This window comes from Zea mays, chromosome 5 (assembly GCF_902167145.1).
Source record: "Zea mays cultivar B73 chromosome 5, Zm-B73-REFERENCE-NAM-5.0, whole genome shotgun sequence".
Taxonomy (NCBI): domain Eukaryota; kingdom Viridiplantae; phylum Streptophyta; class Magnoliopsida; order Poales; family Poaceae; genus Zea; species Zea mays.
Window position 1 is genome coordinate 207,184,185 of NC_050100.1, and position 13,481 is coordinate 207,197,665.

Here is a 13,481-nt window from a genome sequence, read left to right on the forward strand (position 1 = left end):
CCTCTTTACCTATCTGGCAGCTAGCTATACACGCCTACGCTTTGCGTCCGACGCCTCAAACTTTACAGCGGAGGCCGGAGGGATGTGGTTTTGGATCCACGCTCTGCTTGCGGCGTTGTGCACCTGGCCACGGCCGCGGAAATGTTGGTCCATCCAAAACGGGCGGCTTTCTGTGACCGAGACCGAGAGAGAATACCGCACCGATCCTCCATCGCGAATTCCCAAAACGTGATGGCAATGGACGCGCGGATTCGCTGCCGACAAGCCTGATTTCGGCGACGGCGAGGGGGCGGCCGCCGCGATGCTGCTCCGCCGAAATCGAAATGTGTGATAAATTAAAAGGCATAATCGGCACGGCGCACAACGAGAAAAGAACACAACCAAGAGCTTCTCAAGCTCAGATAACCAGCATGTGGGGAAAAAAAAAAGGGAGACAACAACGTGCTGGGGGAGGCAACGAGATGCTTCGCTTCTTCCTTTTAATCCGGGGTCTGAAAAGTCGCATGCTTGTAACACGGTCTCGTTATTAATCCCCTCTACGCTACTGAACAGATGACGTTAACATGGCTCTCCGTGCTAATCTGCGGTGCTCCGCCCCACCCCGGCAAACCTAATGTTTCTAGAGAGGTCCCAGCTGGAAGGCTAGAGCCCCTGCTCCTAGTAGCCGGACAGTCCAACTACTTGTACACCATACATTACCTGACGGAGGGCAGAGCAGTAATTGGTGCCGCCGGGGGGAAGAGGAAGAAGACGGCCCGTGACGACGACCTGCAACCACAACTACCCCCATCCACCGGAAAAGAAAAGAAAAAAAAAAGTGCAGTCCGAACCCACATTCTAATAATCCGCACATTAGCTGTGGCGCGGCGGTTGGATCAGCGAGGCCCGAACGCCATCCGCGTCCGGCAGTACAGGTAGTTATCGCTTATTAAATATCACCCGCACTTTTTTCCCTTCCTCTCCTTTCATCCTCCGCCTCTTTTTCCTCCTCCTGCCGCTCGCCGGAGCACCGCCGCGGGCGCTCCCTCCTTCGCCTTGGTTTGGTTCCGACGCCTACGCGGGATCCGTAGTCTGCGCCGTTCCGGAGTTCTGGAGCCACCTCCGTGCGCTCGGGAGCGCGGCGTTACCGGAGCAGGGGCGGGCGCGGATCGGAGCGCGCTGGGGACGCCGGTAGCGGCCGCCTCAGGGGAATGTGGGTCCCCGTTTGAGGAGGCCTCGGGCCGGGAGGCCGCGCCGAGATGATACGGTGAGCGATCTGCGGGTTTGTGGGTTGCTAGTCGGGAATTGGCGAGCATGTGCACCAGCGCTCTGGGTGGTTGGGTTTGTTTGAGAGGATGCGGGAGTTTGTTTTCTATGGAATTTGCGCAGAAAAAACTCGGGAACTGTTTGATTCGTCAGAATTGACTTGGCCTTGTGGACTCCGCTCATGTTAGTATCATTATTTTGTTTGTTTCGAGTCATACGATTCTATTCGCCTCGAACCGGGAGTGCCGTTTTGGTGATCAACTAACCCTGCAATTCTGGCGGTTCGTTGTCGAAATCCGTCCCAATCGTTTTTTTTAATTTTGTGTTTCCCCTTCAAATTGTGATTTGCCGGATGTTTGGTAGAGATGGGTTGCAGTGCCTGCATATGCGGGGTATAATTTCGCGACTTCCCGCGCTCGCCTGATTCTATGTGTTCTGTAGCAGCTCGCTTAACCCGTAGTTTCGCGTGGTGCCGCTAGTCCTCTTACTATTGGCGCGCCTGTTCCTTTCCGGGCGACGAATTTGCTTCAGACAATTTATTGTAGAACTGAGCCTAATGTGGCAAACATTTACTTTCACGGTTAGTTTTGAGGTGTTTATAAATTCGAACTGTTCCATAGATTTGACCAATTTCTGGAAAGGGTTTGACCACTTCAGTTGCTATTTTTGCCTGCATTTCTGCTATTCTACGTCGATAGGTTTGATATGATGTGATTCGCGGGCTATAGCTCTAGTGTTCTGAATATGAGCTCTTTTATTCACGTGAACTGTGGGTGATCTGAGAAGGAATTTTGAACTAAATGGATGCATTCCTATATTTTGTGATTGTGGTGCACAACTGTTGGATTCTCCTCTGTATAAACAGGAGAGTTTGACTTTTTCAGCATCGTACTACGTGTATCCTAGTCCTAGGTATTGCCACCCGCGTGGCTACAGTGGCTTTTATTATGGGAACAAATTTAGTGACTGCTCGCCTTTTGTAGAATTCAGCTCTGACCTTTGGGCATATAGAGTGGTGTGGAAAAGTAAGCACAATTGACACATGTTCATGAATTGCTTATTTACATTTGTTCGATTAGACTCTTCCTTTTTGGGTTGCGATATTCTGTTTACATCAGCTGAGACAAACTCTTTAAGCTATGTCCATTTCACTTTAGTTTGGCATCTTCCATTACAATATGCCATTTCTAGCTATAATTTAGTAGTGCAATGTGTATACAGTGCTCTAACAAAATCAGTGATTGCTTCTTCTTATGTGCTTAGATCAAGGAGACCGGTTCTCTTGAGCTGGGGACTGCAAAGGATACGTGGCTTCAGTCATTGTGCTCTGGATTTTTAGATCAAGGGACCAATGCCTCCAGGATAATGGCGGGGAAGGACGGAGTTTCTCTGAAATCTGTGTCATACGGGGCAAGGCTGCGCAGGAGTTGTGATGCATCACTGAGAGAGGCAGGGTCCATGAGAGACCCATTCTTGAAACACAGAGTAAAGAAATTTGATCTATCTAGCCTAGATTGGATTGATGAGATTCCAGATTGCCCTGTATTTTCTCCATCAACCCAGGAGTTTGAGGATCCTCTGGTTTATCTCAGCAAAATTGCCCCTGTGGCTGCAAAATATGGTGATAGTTGCTTCTCTGTATCCTTAGTTGATTATATTCTTCTAACAAGGTCAAATCTTGATAATGATGATAGACAGAGAACTAATGGCTAACAGATGTAGTTGCATGAACTGATGAACACGACATGAAGAAACTTGCAACGAAAGTTGCTATACTTACACAGTGTTGCCATTTTTGTCCCTAAACTACTAAATTGTCTCAGGTGGCAAATTGTTCAAGTGTAGGGACCTACCAAGATAAATGTGAACTTTAGATACCTAAGTATTGCCCCTTGCATGTTTTGGCATCTCAGAAGCATTTTTTGCTAGCAGCCTTTCTGTGATGTGCCCCATAAATCTCGATCCTTAAATAATGCGCTCACTCTGGATGTTCGGTCTATTTTTAGACCTCTATTTCTATCCTCCTAATATATTCAAATGCGCAGTTCTCCTGCGTGTTTTTTTTAAAAAAATAATTCGCTCAGATCTGAATCATACAGTTCCTTTGGTTGCTGTAGCATGTGTTCATAATCTTCGTCAGTGTGCTATAAAATAATGTTTTTTTAAGTTTCATGTGCCTGCTAAAAAAAGATGAATCAATGCTCACACATGGAATTGTTCACAACTCTGATTATGGATTTTGAAGTAAGTTTATGTGAATATTGTGTTGTTGTGACCATGTGCAATTTCCTAGGTATATGCAAGATCATTTCACCTGTCTCTGCTTCAGTACCTGCGGGCACTGTACTAATGAAGGAACTAGGTGGGATTAAGTTTACGACCAGAGTTCAGCCTCTCCGTCTTGCTGAATGGACCAAGGATGACAAGTTTGCCTTCTTTATGAGTGGAAGGTTTGTAAGGCCATTCATATTGCATAGTGCACGATATGCGATTTTAATTGTCTCTATTTAATAATATGTTAGCATAAATTATCAGAAAGTACACATTTCGGGAGTTCGAGAAGATGGCAAATAAAGAATTTGTACGGAGATACTCTAGTGCTGCTTGTCTTCCATCAAGGTATATGGAAGAGGAGTTTTGGCATGAAATAGCTTTTGGCAAGATGGAGTCTGTTGAGTATGCATGTGATATCGATGGTAGCGCATTTTCTTCTTCTTCTCATGACCAACTTGGGAGAAGCAAATGGAACTTGAAGGTACTTATTTTGTGGCCCAGTTTGTACAGACATTTATGTACCTCTTAATTTTACGCAATGCCTAAAACTTATCTTGCACTGCTTTACCTATTTTGCCGTATAGGCTGGATACAATCTGCTGATATTCTGTGTCATGACTCTGCTGAAAACTTGTCTTCAAGTGATATACACGATTTTTCTTTGATCATTACACAGTAGGGATCAGTCTAAAATAGTAAATGTAGCCTGTCTAATTTGTATGAGTATTTGGTAAACAATGGGAACATTCTTCTGTTCAAGAAATCACATTCCTGCTGTTATTTCTTCATCAAGATTTCTAACCCTGATATGTTTTATGATCATTTCTGGCAATGATGATGATGTCATAAAGTATTTTTGTCCGTGCTTTGATCCAGAGATTCTCACGGTTGCCGAACTCTACGCTGCGTCTTCTCAGAGCTGCAGTTCCAGTGAGTAGACCACAGTGATGAATTTCCATCCTGCTTTTTTCAGTTACTTACATTTCATATATTTTCAGGGAATAACAGATCCAATGCTGTATATTGGGATGCTCTTTAGTATGTTTGCCTGGCATGTGGAAGATCATTACCTGTACAGGTGCATGATATGGGATTTTTTTTCCATACCGCCACTTGATTCTTGAGGGGGGGGGGGGGGGGGACTGTTCATCTATACCACCAAGCTAGTCAATGTCGTGGTGTCTTATCCTACATGTCATTGAAACGGGCTGATGGTATAGATAAAGTGCACATATCAAGTGGCGGTATAAATGAAAATATTCCCACTATATTTTTGTCATTATTCTTTGCATGATACTGCTTCTTGACATGTCTGTCATTCTTTCCAGTATTAACTATCACCACTGTGGAGCCCCCAAAACATGGTATGGTATTCCAGGAAGTGCTGCTTCTGATTTTGAGAAAGTGGTACGTGAGCATGTATATGATCACGAAATTTTATCAGGTGAAGGGGAAAGTGCAGCATTTGATGTTCTGTTGGGAAAGACTACAATCTTCCCACCTAATATTTTACTGGATCATCATGTTCCAGTCTATAGAGCCATACAGAAACCTGGAGAGTTTGTTGTAACGTTTCCCCGAGCTTATCATTCTGGTTTCAGCCATGGTAAGATCTCTTATGCAATTACCTGCAGTCATTCACTTTCTTTTCAAGATCTTGAATCTTCCATTTTATTTTATGATTTATGGAAAACCATTGAAAAAATGTCAGGTTTCAATTGTGGTGAGGCAGTAAATTTTGCTACGGGCGAATGGTTTCCTCTAGGAGCAGTTGCCAGTCAACATTATGCACTTCTTAAGAGGATACCAGTATTACCTTATGAGGAGCTTCTTTGTAAAGAAGCAACATTTTGTGCTAATGAGTTTTCCTTGTTTGAACACGGAAATGTAACATTAACTGGAGGCACACATATACAGAGCTATATGAAGGGTCCCTTTGTGCAGTTGATGCGGTTCCAACACCGTGTTCGTTGGTTGCTTGTGAAAATGGGTGCCCGTACATGCTATAAAGCAGACATTGATGCCACAGTTCTCTGTGGGATATGCAAACGTGACTGCTATGTAGCTCACATTATGTGTAACTGCAGAGCAGATGCAATTTGCCTTTGTCATGGTAAGGTCGTTTTGCACTTATTACAGATTACAGATATTGCTTTATTTATGATCATCTTGTTTACTTGTTTACCTTGTTTTGAAGAGGAAGAGATTAGTAAGTGTTCTTGCAACTGCGACCGTGTTGTTTTTGTGAGGAAAGACATCTTTGAATTGGAGGAAATATCAAAGAAGTTTGAGGAAATTGGAATACTGGATGAAGTAGGAAAACAAATGTCTCAAAATGATGGCTATAACATGCATCCTTACTTGTCCAATGGCATTGACCACAATGCTAAATACTTTCCATACTGCAAGATCCTAATTGATACATCCCCTGAACTTCGTACCTTTTCAGAGGTAGATGTTCTTGGATATGATCTGAATAAGCCATATCCTACATTATCAACAATAACTTCTGCACATGGACCCCATGAGTATTCTACACAAAGTGATGTATGATGCTTACCTTCTCTACTTCTGTTTTTCTGTGTATTATTTGGGCGAATTAAAAATTTTATGTTAACTTTATTTTTGCAGGAGTGTACTAGTTCTAAGCAAAGAACATACTCTAGCTCATGTCCAGAGAATGGAACGCTTAGTGTTTATCCTTTATGTACATCTGATCAAGCATTCTCAACTGACAAATTGGCTGCTCAGGATACTGATGATTCTGACTGTGAGGTATTTAGAGTTAAGAGACGATCTAGCATAGTTATGGAGAAAAGATGTTCAGAAGATCTAACAATAACTTTAACTGAGAATCAGGTACTGTTACTTTTGTGATTTTGATTAGTTTAACTGCTCCATTTAAGAGTGGATGTCACGGCAGTATATTTGTAGCCAAGAATTTTTAAACTTCGACAAATAATGACTAGATTGGTCATGTGATGTTAAATGTCGTGCTAAGGGAGGCTCTAGCCGGACCCATGTTTTCCCTCCTTAATAAAATGACACGCAAATCTCCTGCGTAGTTCGAGAAAAAAAGGAAAGCATGGTTTGAGGGAGCATTGGAGTAGGAGGTCAGAACAAGAGTACGGCTGAGAGAATAATAGGGCTTAAGATATATAAGATGTTTGCTTGATTTCCAGGATAAAATGTCCCTTCTTATTTTCAGGACTCACTCAACTAATACAACTCAACCTCTAATCTAACACATCCAAGAACTGGGTTTGTTGTAAGTGAACTGTATACAAGTACAATTCTGGTTCGTGGTATCTATCTCATGTGCACACAACCAAAGGAATCCGCGAGTGACCTTTTTTAACCTCAAACTAAAAATCACTCCCACTAGGATTCGAACTTTGAACCTGCGGCGTGCTACTCAGACCATCTAACCAACTCTGCTAAGCGCGAAAGGGCCTCTAGCTGAGAGGTGGTCTGAGTAGCACTCCTCGGGTCCTGAGTTTTGTCTCACCGCAGGAGCGAATTTCAGGCTAGGATTGAAAAAATTCCCTTTGGTTTGCCCCACGTCAAAGCACAGGTTTAAGGTTCGGTCCTGGTCGTGGTCAATTTCACATGAGGTACGGTGCCACTGTGTATAAGCAGGGTAGAGATAGGGGGGTTTGAGAGTTTTCTCGACCTATGTAAGAAGGTCTTCTCTTAATACAATGTATGTGGGCTGTCTTACCCATGCAGATCAAAGTTTTTTAAACATTGCTGTTAAACCTGTTGTGAAGGGTCCTCGTCCACATGGCCACAGTAGTAATAATCACGGGCAGGACATTTCTTAATACATAATTTACCTGTATCTGAATGAAGGTTATTTTAATTAATTAACTTATTGATACAGGACGTTGTATTGGACTTAAACAGTCGACCTGGAACAGTTTCTGGGCCTGTTTGTTTTAGCTTTGATTCTTAAAATCTAGCTGCATATTGCAGATTATTAAAATCTTTATTCTTGGGTTCTAACAATCTACTTTTAAAACACATCCTGTTTATTTTATCTTCAGCTTTTCGAACTAGAATCCAAAATTCAAAGCTAAATCAAACAGACCTTAGTTGTGCTAGTATTTTCGAAACCTTATTTCCTGAGTTGTATATAATTATCTTTAAAATAAAAGAACCATCATCTTATACCAATCCTTTAATCTATTTAATGTACCCAAAGATCTTTTCCCTGTATGCACGATAAAGTTGTGGACAGCCTCAAACAGGTTTGACTGTAACCTGCTATGGAGATTGGCTTATCAAATCTATGGTACTGCATGTACAACTCTCCTAGTTGCTAAGATCTATTTCAAAAACTATTTGTAAAATGATCACTAAACCTAAACGATGGATTAAGGAGGTTGAAACAATCAAACATGGAGAGACTTTAGACAAGGATAACTGCTCAGAAATAGCAATTAAACCAAGTTACTTAACAAGAAATTTTTATTGAATGGTTGGACAACTGTGAAACCCTTTTTCAGAACTTTCAATATTTAGCTTCACTCATACTGCCTACTCTTTTACTAATGGCTTACTCATTGTTTGTGTTGCTAGGCTTTAAGACGGTTAAAGAAAGCCTGTTCAGATGACAGACAAGAGAACGCAACTGAATCACATTGCCTTGACTTCATTTCTGGAAATACAGATAATTTCATCAATCGAAGCAAACAAAAAATGAATGTAGATCAGCTAGATGCAAAAAATGTGGAAGATGAAGTTGCTTTCGGCCAGAAATCTATCGGTTGCAGTTACCTGTCTCCATCTGTAGATCTTGGGCCGAAACGCTTGAAAATTCGTGGCCCATCCTTCCCAAGCACTGTTTCTGAAGTGGAAATATCTTATAGGTTCCAGGAGGACATTGACTTGGCTAGTCAGCATACTCAATGAAGTATGCTGCTCTTGGTGCTAACTGCTAACATCAATCGTAACTTCTGGAAGATGAAAGCTCTTTTTTCATTGGATGGTTCAGAACTGATTCTATCTACAGGTCTCCAATGGAGGCACTGTTATGGCTGGATTTTATGATTCTATTGCCAGGTCATAGGCGATTTTTCTGATGATCCGTAGCTGCACATCACTTATTTCCTTTCTTTGTAGGTTTTCCACTGTGAATAGGTTAGTCTACTACTTTTAACAATTTGGTTCATTCTTTTTCCACCACAGATACACCTGTACCTAGAATGCTTTAATAGATCCTCATACGAAATGGACATTGTACATTTTTTTTAACAAGTCAGTCTTTTGCTCATTATAATCTGGAACCATTTGCAATTCTTATTCTTGTTCAGTTGTTGGCACCGGTACATTTGTCCTCAGATGTGTTGATAACTTTGATATGTTAATAAATCGTTTGATGCTGACAGGAATTCACTTCCACTGACTGTCATGTTGCATATGCAACAAAGTAGATGCTTTGTGATAATGTTGAAGCGCATGCAAATGCTCGAATCAATCATGTTCTATAGAAAGTGGATACAACAGAAGGAATAAAGGAGCAACTTCTTGCTGTTAGATCCTGGTCTACTGAAATCTGTCACATAAGATTTACTTTCTCTTTTAAGTTCAGGATATAATATTTGGTTAGACAATTATTTTAATTTGATCATATGTCTGGTTGGTTAGCAAAGTAGGCAATTTGATTTGTCCCCTAAGTAGCTTCTATTTGTAGAATGAATTCGTCCATTATAATTCTCCATAATGCTTTAGGTAGTCTATGCAGAAATTACTTGATGTTCCTTGTCTCGACGCTTTTACAAAATTCTGCAAATTAGTCAATATATACCTCATATAGTTAGCTTTGCATTGCATAACGTATAAATTACTCAGTCCTGTGCTGGGTTTCTTCCACTTACCCACAGACCATCATTCTGCTCCACCTGAAGACAAATTGAAAACTTAATGACGAGGGCATAAAAGAGCCATAAACTCTACAGTTTGGTGTGATTTTTGCACGACTATGGCGCTTTACCTCGGTAAAGAGGCTAGCCCTTCACTAAAAACTCATGATGGGGTTCATATGGAAAGATTTGATATCTTTCTCACTTTGCTCATTCACTTTTCATTCTTTTGTGCATGTTCTAAAAAAATACATGTCATCAAATCATAGCATGTCTTTAAAGACAAGTAAAAAAAAAGAAAGAGGGATTCTCTTTGCTGCCACTCTCCCATGTCGATGATGATTAAACGCGAGTGCTGAACTGCTGACTGAAGCTTTGGCATGACCCCAAGAAGACTGCACTTTGTGCTTGTCCTGTTTTCTATTCGGCTATCATGTCAGCCTCATCTGATGACGGGTGCAGCATTGAGGCGAAGATATGCTTCACAATAACTACAAGTGCGCCTAAGGTGCCTTCGTTTTCATGCCATCTCTTATCTAACAAATCTTCCATATCTTAATTAGGAAACAACCGTGGTTTCAGTGTCTAGACTAATTGCAGCAAACAATCTTCTGATGGAATGTAGAAATTGCATCATTGCCCGCGCATTAGGCACTTCCGAATCATGTCCAACTAATATAAAAGGAAAAAACGATCCTATCTCAACCTTTCCCACACAGTCGCCACCATGGTCATAGTCTATAGAACTCTTAAATCTCCTAAGAAGAATTACCATCCGCCACTTTTTGCATGTGCCTATTGTCGATCATGATAATAACTCAGGCAGACCTCTTCCAGTTTTAATGTCTTATGGTTTCTGCCTACTGCTAGGTTGCATGTGGTATTCGAAAGCTGCAACTGGCTCACATACTGGTATGGTCTAATAGAGACTTAGAGAGTGGGCCTGTCGAGCCATGGCTTGCCCTCCCTGTTTCCCTTTGCAGGCACTCTGCCGGATTTAAGTTGGCGGCGGGGTTGTGTAATGTGTTAGCCAGATGACGCTTCATTCCAATATTTTCTGCGCCTCTGTGGCCTGTGGGCTCCGTGGTCTGGCTTCAGCATAGGCCCATGCTATGCACGCAAGCAGTGTACGCTGATGCGTGTACCTTGTTGAGTAAATTGCTGCATGGCATCTGCCTCTGCCTGGCCATGAATGGATATCAAAATCCTCAACCAGATGTGACCACACTCTGAAAGGAGACAAACCATTAAAGGCCACAGAGTTGAAGGACTCCATATGTTGACCTACCTGCCCACTGCTCGATCAGCACCATGGACCAAATCCTTGCATACAAACACCTCGCTTTTGGTAAACTATGGGTAAATTACTGCAGCAGACGGTCTAATGGTTATAGTATCCGATTCACGCGCGCAAGGAAGGTTTGCCAACGCACGCAGGTGGTGTTCAGTAGTGGGACTCATTCGGCGGCGTGGGATGTGGTCACCAGTGTCAGCGAATCACGCTGCATTATACGTACATTTGGTTCCGGACTACCGGCGTAGGAGTGAGATAATGCTAGGGCATGGAGGGACGCTGTGTTATTAAACGCCGTTACTTGTTGAGACAAACAACTTCGCCGTACGCTGGCTGCAACTTCATTCCTATTACGTCAGCGCGGTACTGATCCTACAACCAAACAGCACAGAGATTCTGCAGGTTGGTTTTAGTTCTGACTGAAGTTCTGCACGACCGAATGAAACTAAACTTATGTAGTCACTAGTCAGGCAGTGCAGAAACGCTGCGGAGGAGACATATAGACCGCAATGCAGAGTGCGCGTACGTCCTTGCCCGTGTGGTGCGCCACCCCTAGTAATCATCAGCTCGCCTATCTATTATACCTTGAAAAAGAAAGCGGACGCTCCTTGTCATGCTATGTCTAAACTCTAAAGACGTCCACTGGGTTAGTCACCCAAATCCTGCTTAAACAAGATACTACCTGTTGGTAAGCAGACCAGGCTTCCTAATATAGTAATGAGCAATCATGCCCCTTGTGGGTATGGTATCGCCATATATATTATATATCCTATTCGGCTATTCCTGCCTGCTTGCTAGATCAAATCAGATCTGTTCCGTAGTGGCTTGTACTGTTTTTTTCTTTTCTTTTTTCAGTTCATGAATTGCTTAATGCAGCAGCAGTACCCCCTCGTGGCAGCACGAGCGTATCGCGTTGCCATTTGACTGATGAGTCGTCGTTTCTCCATGTCAACGTCACGGGATTAATAAGTTACTTATTCGTCTTGTCCGTGCACGGAATCCGGTGTCCTGATTTCTCTAATCCGTGAGGGTTTGCTACTACTGCCAGCACGTACGATGCATGTCACGGTGGTGCACTGTAGTACGTCTGTACCTGCGCGCAGCAGCAGTATGTATGTATACCCCCATGCATCTGCATCTGACAGTCAAATTGCGGGCAAAGGGTGCGGTTTTGACTGTCGGTAGCTGGACCGGGACACGGACGGTGGGGCTCCGCTCCTGGCGAGATGATGGGTGGGACCGACGCCGGCCGGCCACGAGGCATGCGACCACGGCGGTGATGGAGGCGGAATCATTTTTACCGGCGGTGATGGAGGCGACCCCGCGCTTAATGTGTGTGTGTGTGGGACTGACTCCACATCGCAGTCACAAACAGCTCCGTCCGAGAAGAGGGGCTAGCTGCCGCTGTCCCCATCCGTGCAGATGCCGGGGACTGTTCTTGTTACTACAGTACTACGTATGTTACAATTACCACTGCTACGGCTTATTATTCGGTTGCTCGGGCAACGCTTCTCTGGTTGGAATAGCATGCCCATTATACGGACTACAGTATTAGGCAATGCCAATGCGTGCATGTCTCCTCTTTTCTGCACACGTCAGTCACACGAAAAAGACTTATTCGGTTATTTTCAATTCATATGTATTGGAGAGAATTAATATTGATTGAGAGATATTTTAACTTAATAGGGATTGAAAATCTCTCAATCCCTCTCAATCCATATCCATATGAATTGGAGTAGAACCGAACAAGTCTAGGAGTCGGGGAATCGCTCTAGCTTCAGCATCAGTAGTGTCCGCGGACAGTTGGGCATGCACGTACTCCGTCCGTCGGTTCCGAGTAGATAGATGTTCGTAAGGTTTCTGATCGGGAAAACAGCAGCTAGCTATTAGCACTTAAATCGGATATACAACAGGACATGTATGCATGCCTGCTCAATTGCTCACCAGCTAGCGCTGTTCGGTCTTGACCATATATATGACTAAAGTACATGCATGCATAGCACGCCCATGGATGGATAAAAAAACATTCATAGAAGCAAGGTACTAGGGTTTCTGTCTGAAATTCGATTAGAAGCGTGCATCGCAGTGCAGTTTCATCCCCCCCCCCCCCCCCCCCCCCCCCCCCCCCTTTAGGACTTGTTCGGTTACACCAATCCAGAGGGGGATTGGAGGGGTTTAAATCCCCGCCTAGTCATTTTTAACTAGGAGGGGATTTAATCCCCTCCAATCCCCCTCTGGATTGATGTAACCGAACATGCCCTTAAATTGCTCATCAGTGCAGTTTCAGTTCCCCCCCCCCCCCCCTCCCTCCGCTCTTCCTGTCACTACATGTAGCTGCTCGCTGTGTTGATTGTTGCACTGCTGCATCCACCACGCGTGGCCGCGAAGGGTTCCATTTCATGCAGGATCCGTACGTCGCGATGTTGGGAAAATTGCATGTACTGTTAGTCACGCATCAGGGGAATACTATCGACCAGTATAGTGGAAGATTGGGAGGTACGCTTGTTTGGGACAGTTTCGTCTCCAAAAGGTTCCAATCTAAATTATATTTGAGATCTATGGCCGGTGAGCAGCTTCAACTGATGAATTTAATTATGGTCTACCAGTAAATTAGTGTTTCGATACACATGCACACAGCAGCTCATGACCTATGAAACGAATGGTGGTTTTGTTCGAAATAACATATTCATATTTCACTAGTAGAAAAAGATCAAAGTCTGCAGGACGATATATTTTTACAAACAGATTCGGTTATCAACCGTCTGTGCTATTTTTAGTGACGGTTCCTTAAGAAAACCGCCACT

The 13,481-nt window shown here is 43.3% G+C and overlaps 1 protein-coding gene across 4 annotated transcripts; it reads left to right on the forward strand.

Moving 5' to 3' along the window:
• Positions 1 to 460: 460 nt before the first annotated feature.
• On the forward strand, positions 461 to 9,321 carry LOC100501391 (uncharacterized). Of its 4 annotated transcripts, none has more exons than XR_004849248.1 (12): positions 734 to 914; positions 2,509 to 2,866; positions 3,539 to 3,695; positions 3,781 to 4,000; positions 4,396 to 4,449; positions 4,518 to 4,597; positions 4,848 to 5,125; positions 5,231 to 5,632; positions 5,717 to 6,066; positions 6,151 to 6,378; positions 8,101 to 8,661; positions 8,910 to 9,288. XR_004849248.1 is itself a non-coding variant. In XM_035958769.1 (11 exons), exons 2-11 carry the CDS (start codon positions 2,611 to 2,613, stop codon positions 8,431 to 8,433), a joined length of 2,358 nt encoding a protein of 785 aa, XP_035814662.1. In that variant the 5' UTR covers positions 461 to 914; positions 2,509 to 2,610; the 3' UTR covers positions 8,434 to 8,827. The 4 variants fall into 4 exon arrangements, 2 of the variants coding, with proteins under 2 accessions (XP_035814662.1, NP_001349496.1); XR_552473.2 differs by lacking the exon at positions 734 to 914 and adding an exon at positions 931 to 1,246 and having other exon boundaries at positions 8,910 to 9,321; XM_035958769.1 differs by lacking the exon at positions 8,910 to 9,288 and having other exon boundaries at positions 461 to 914; positions 8,101 to 8,827.
• The last annotated feature ends 4,160 nt before the right edge of the window (positions 9,322 to 13,481 follow it).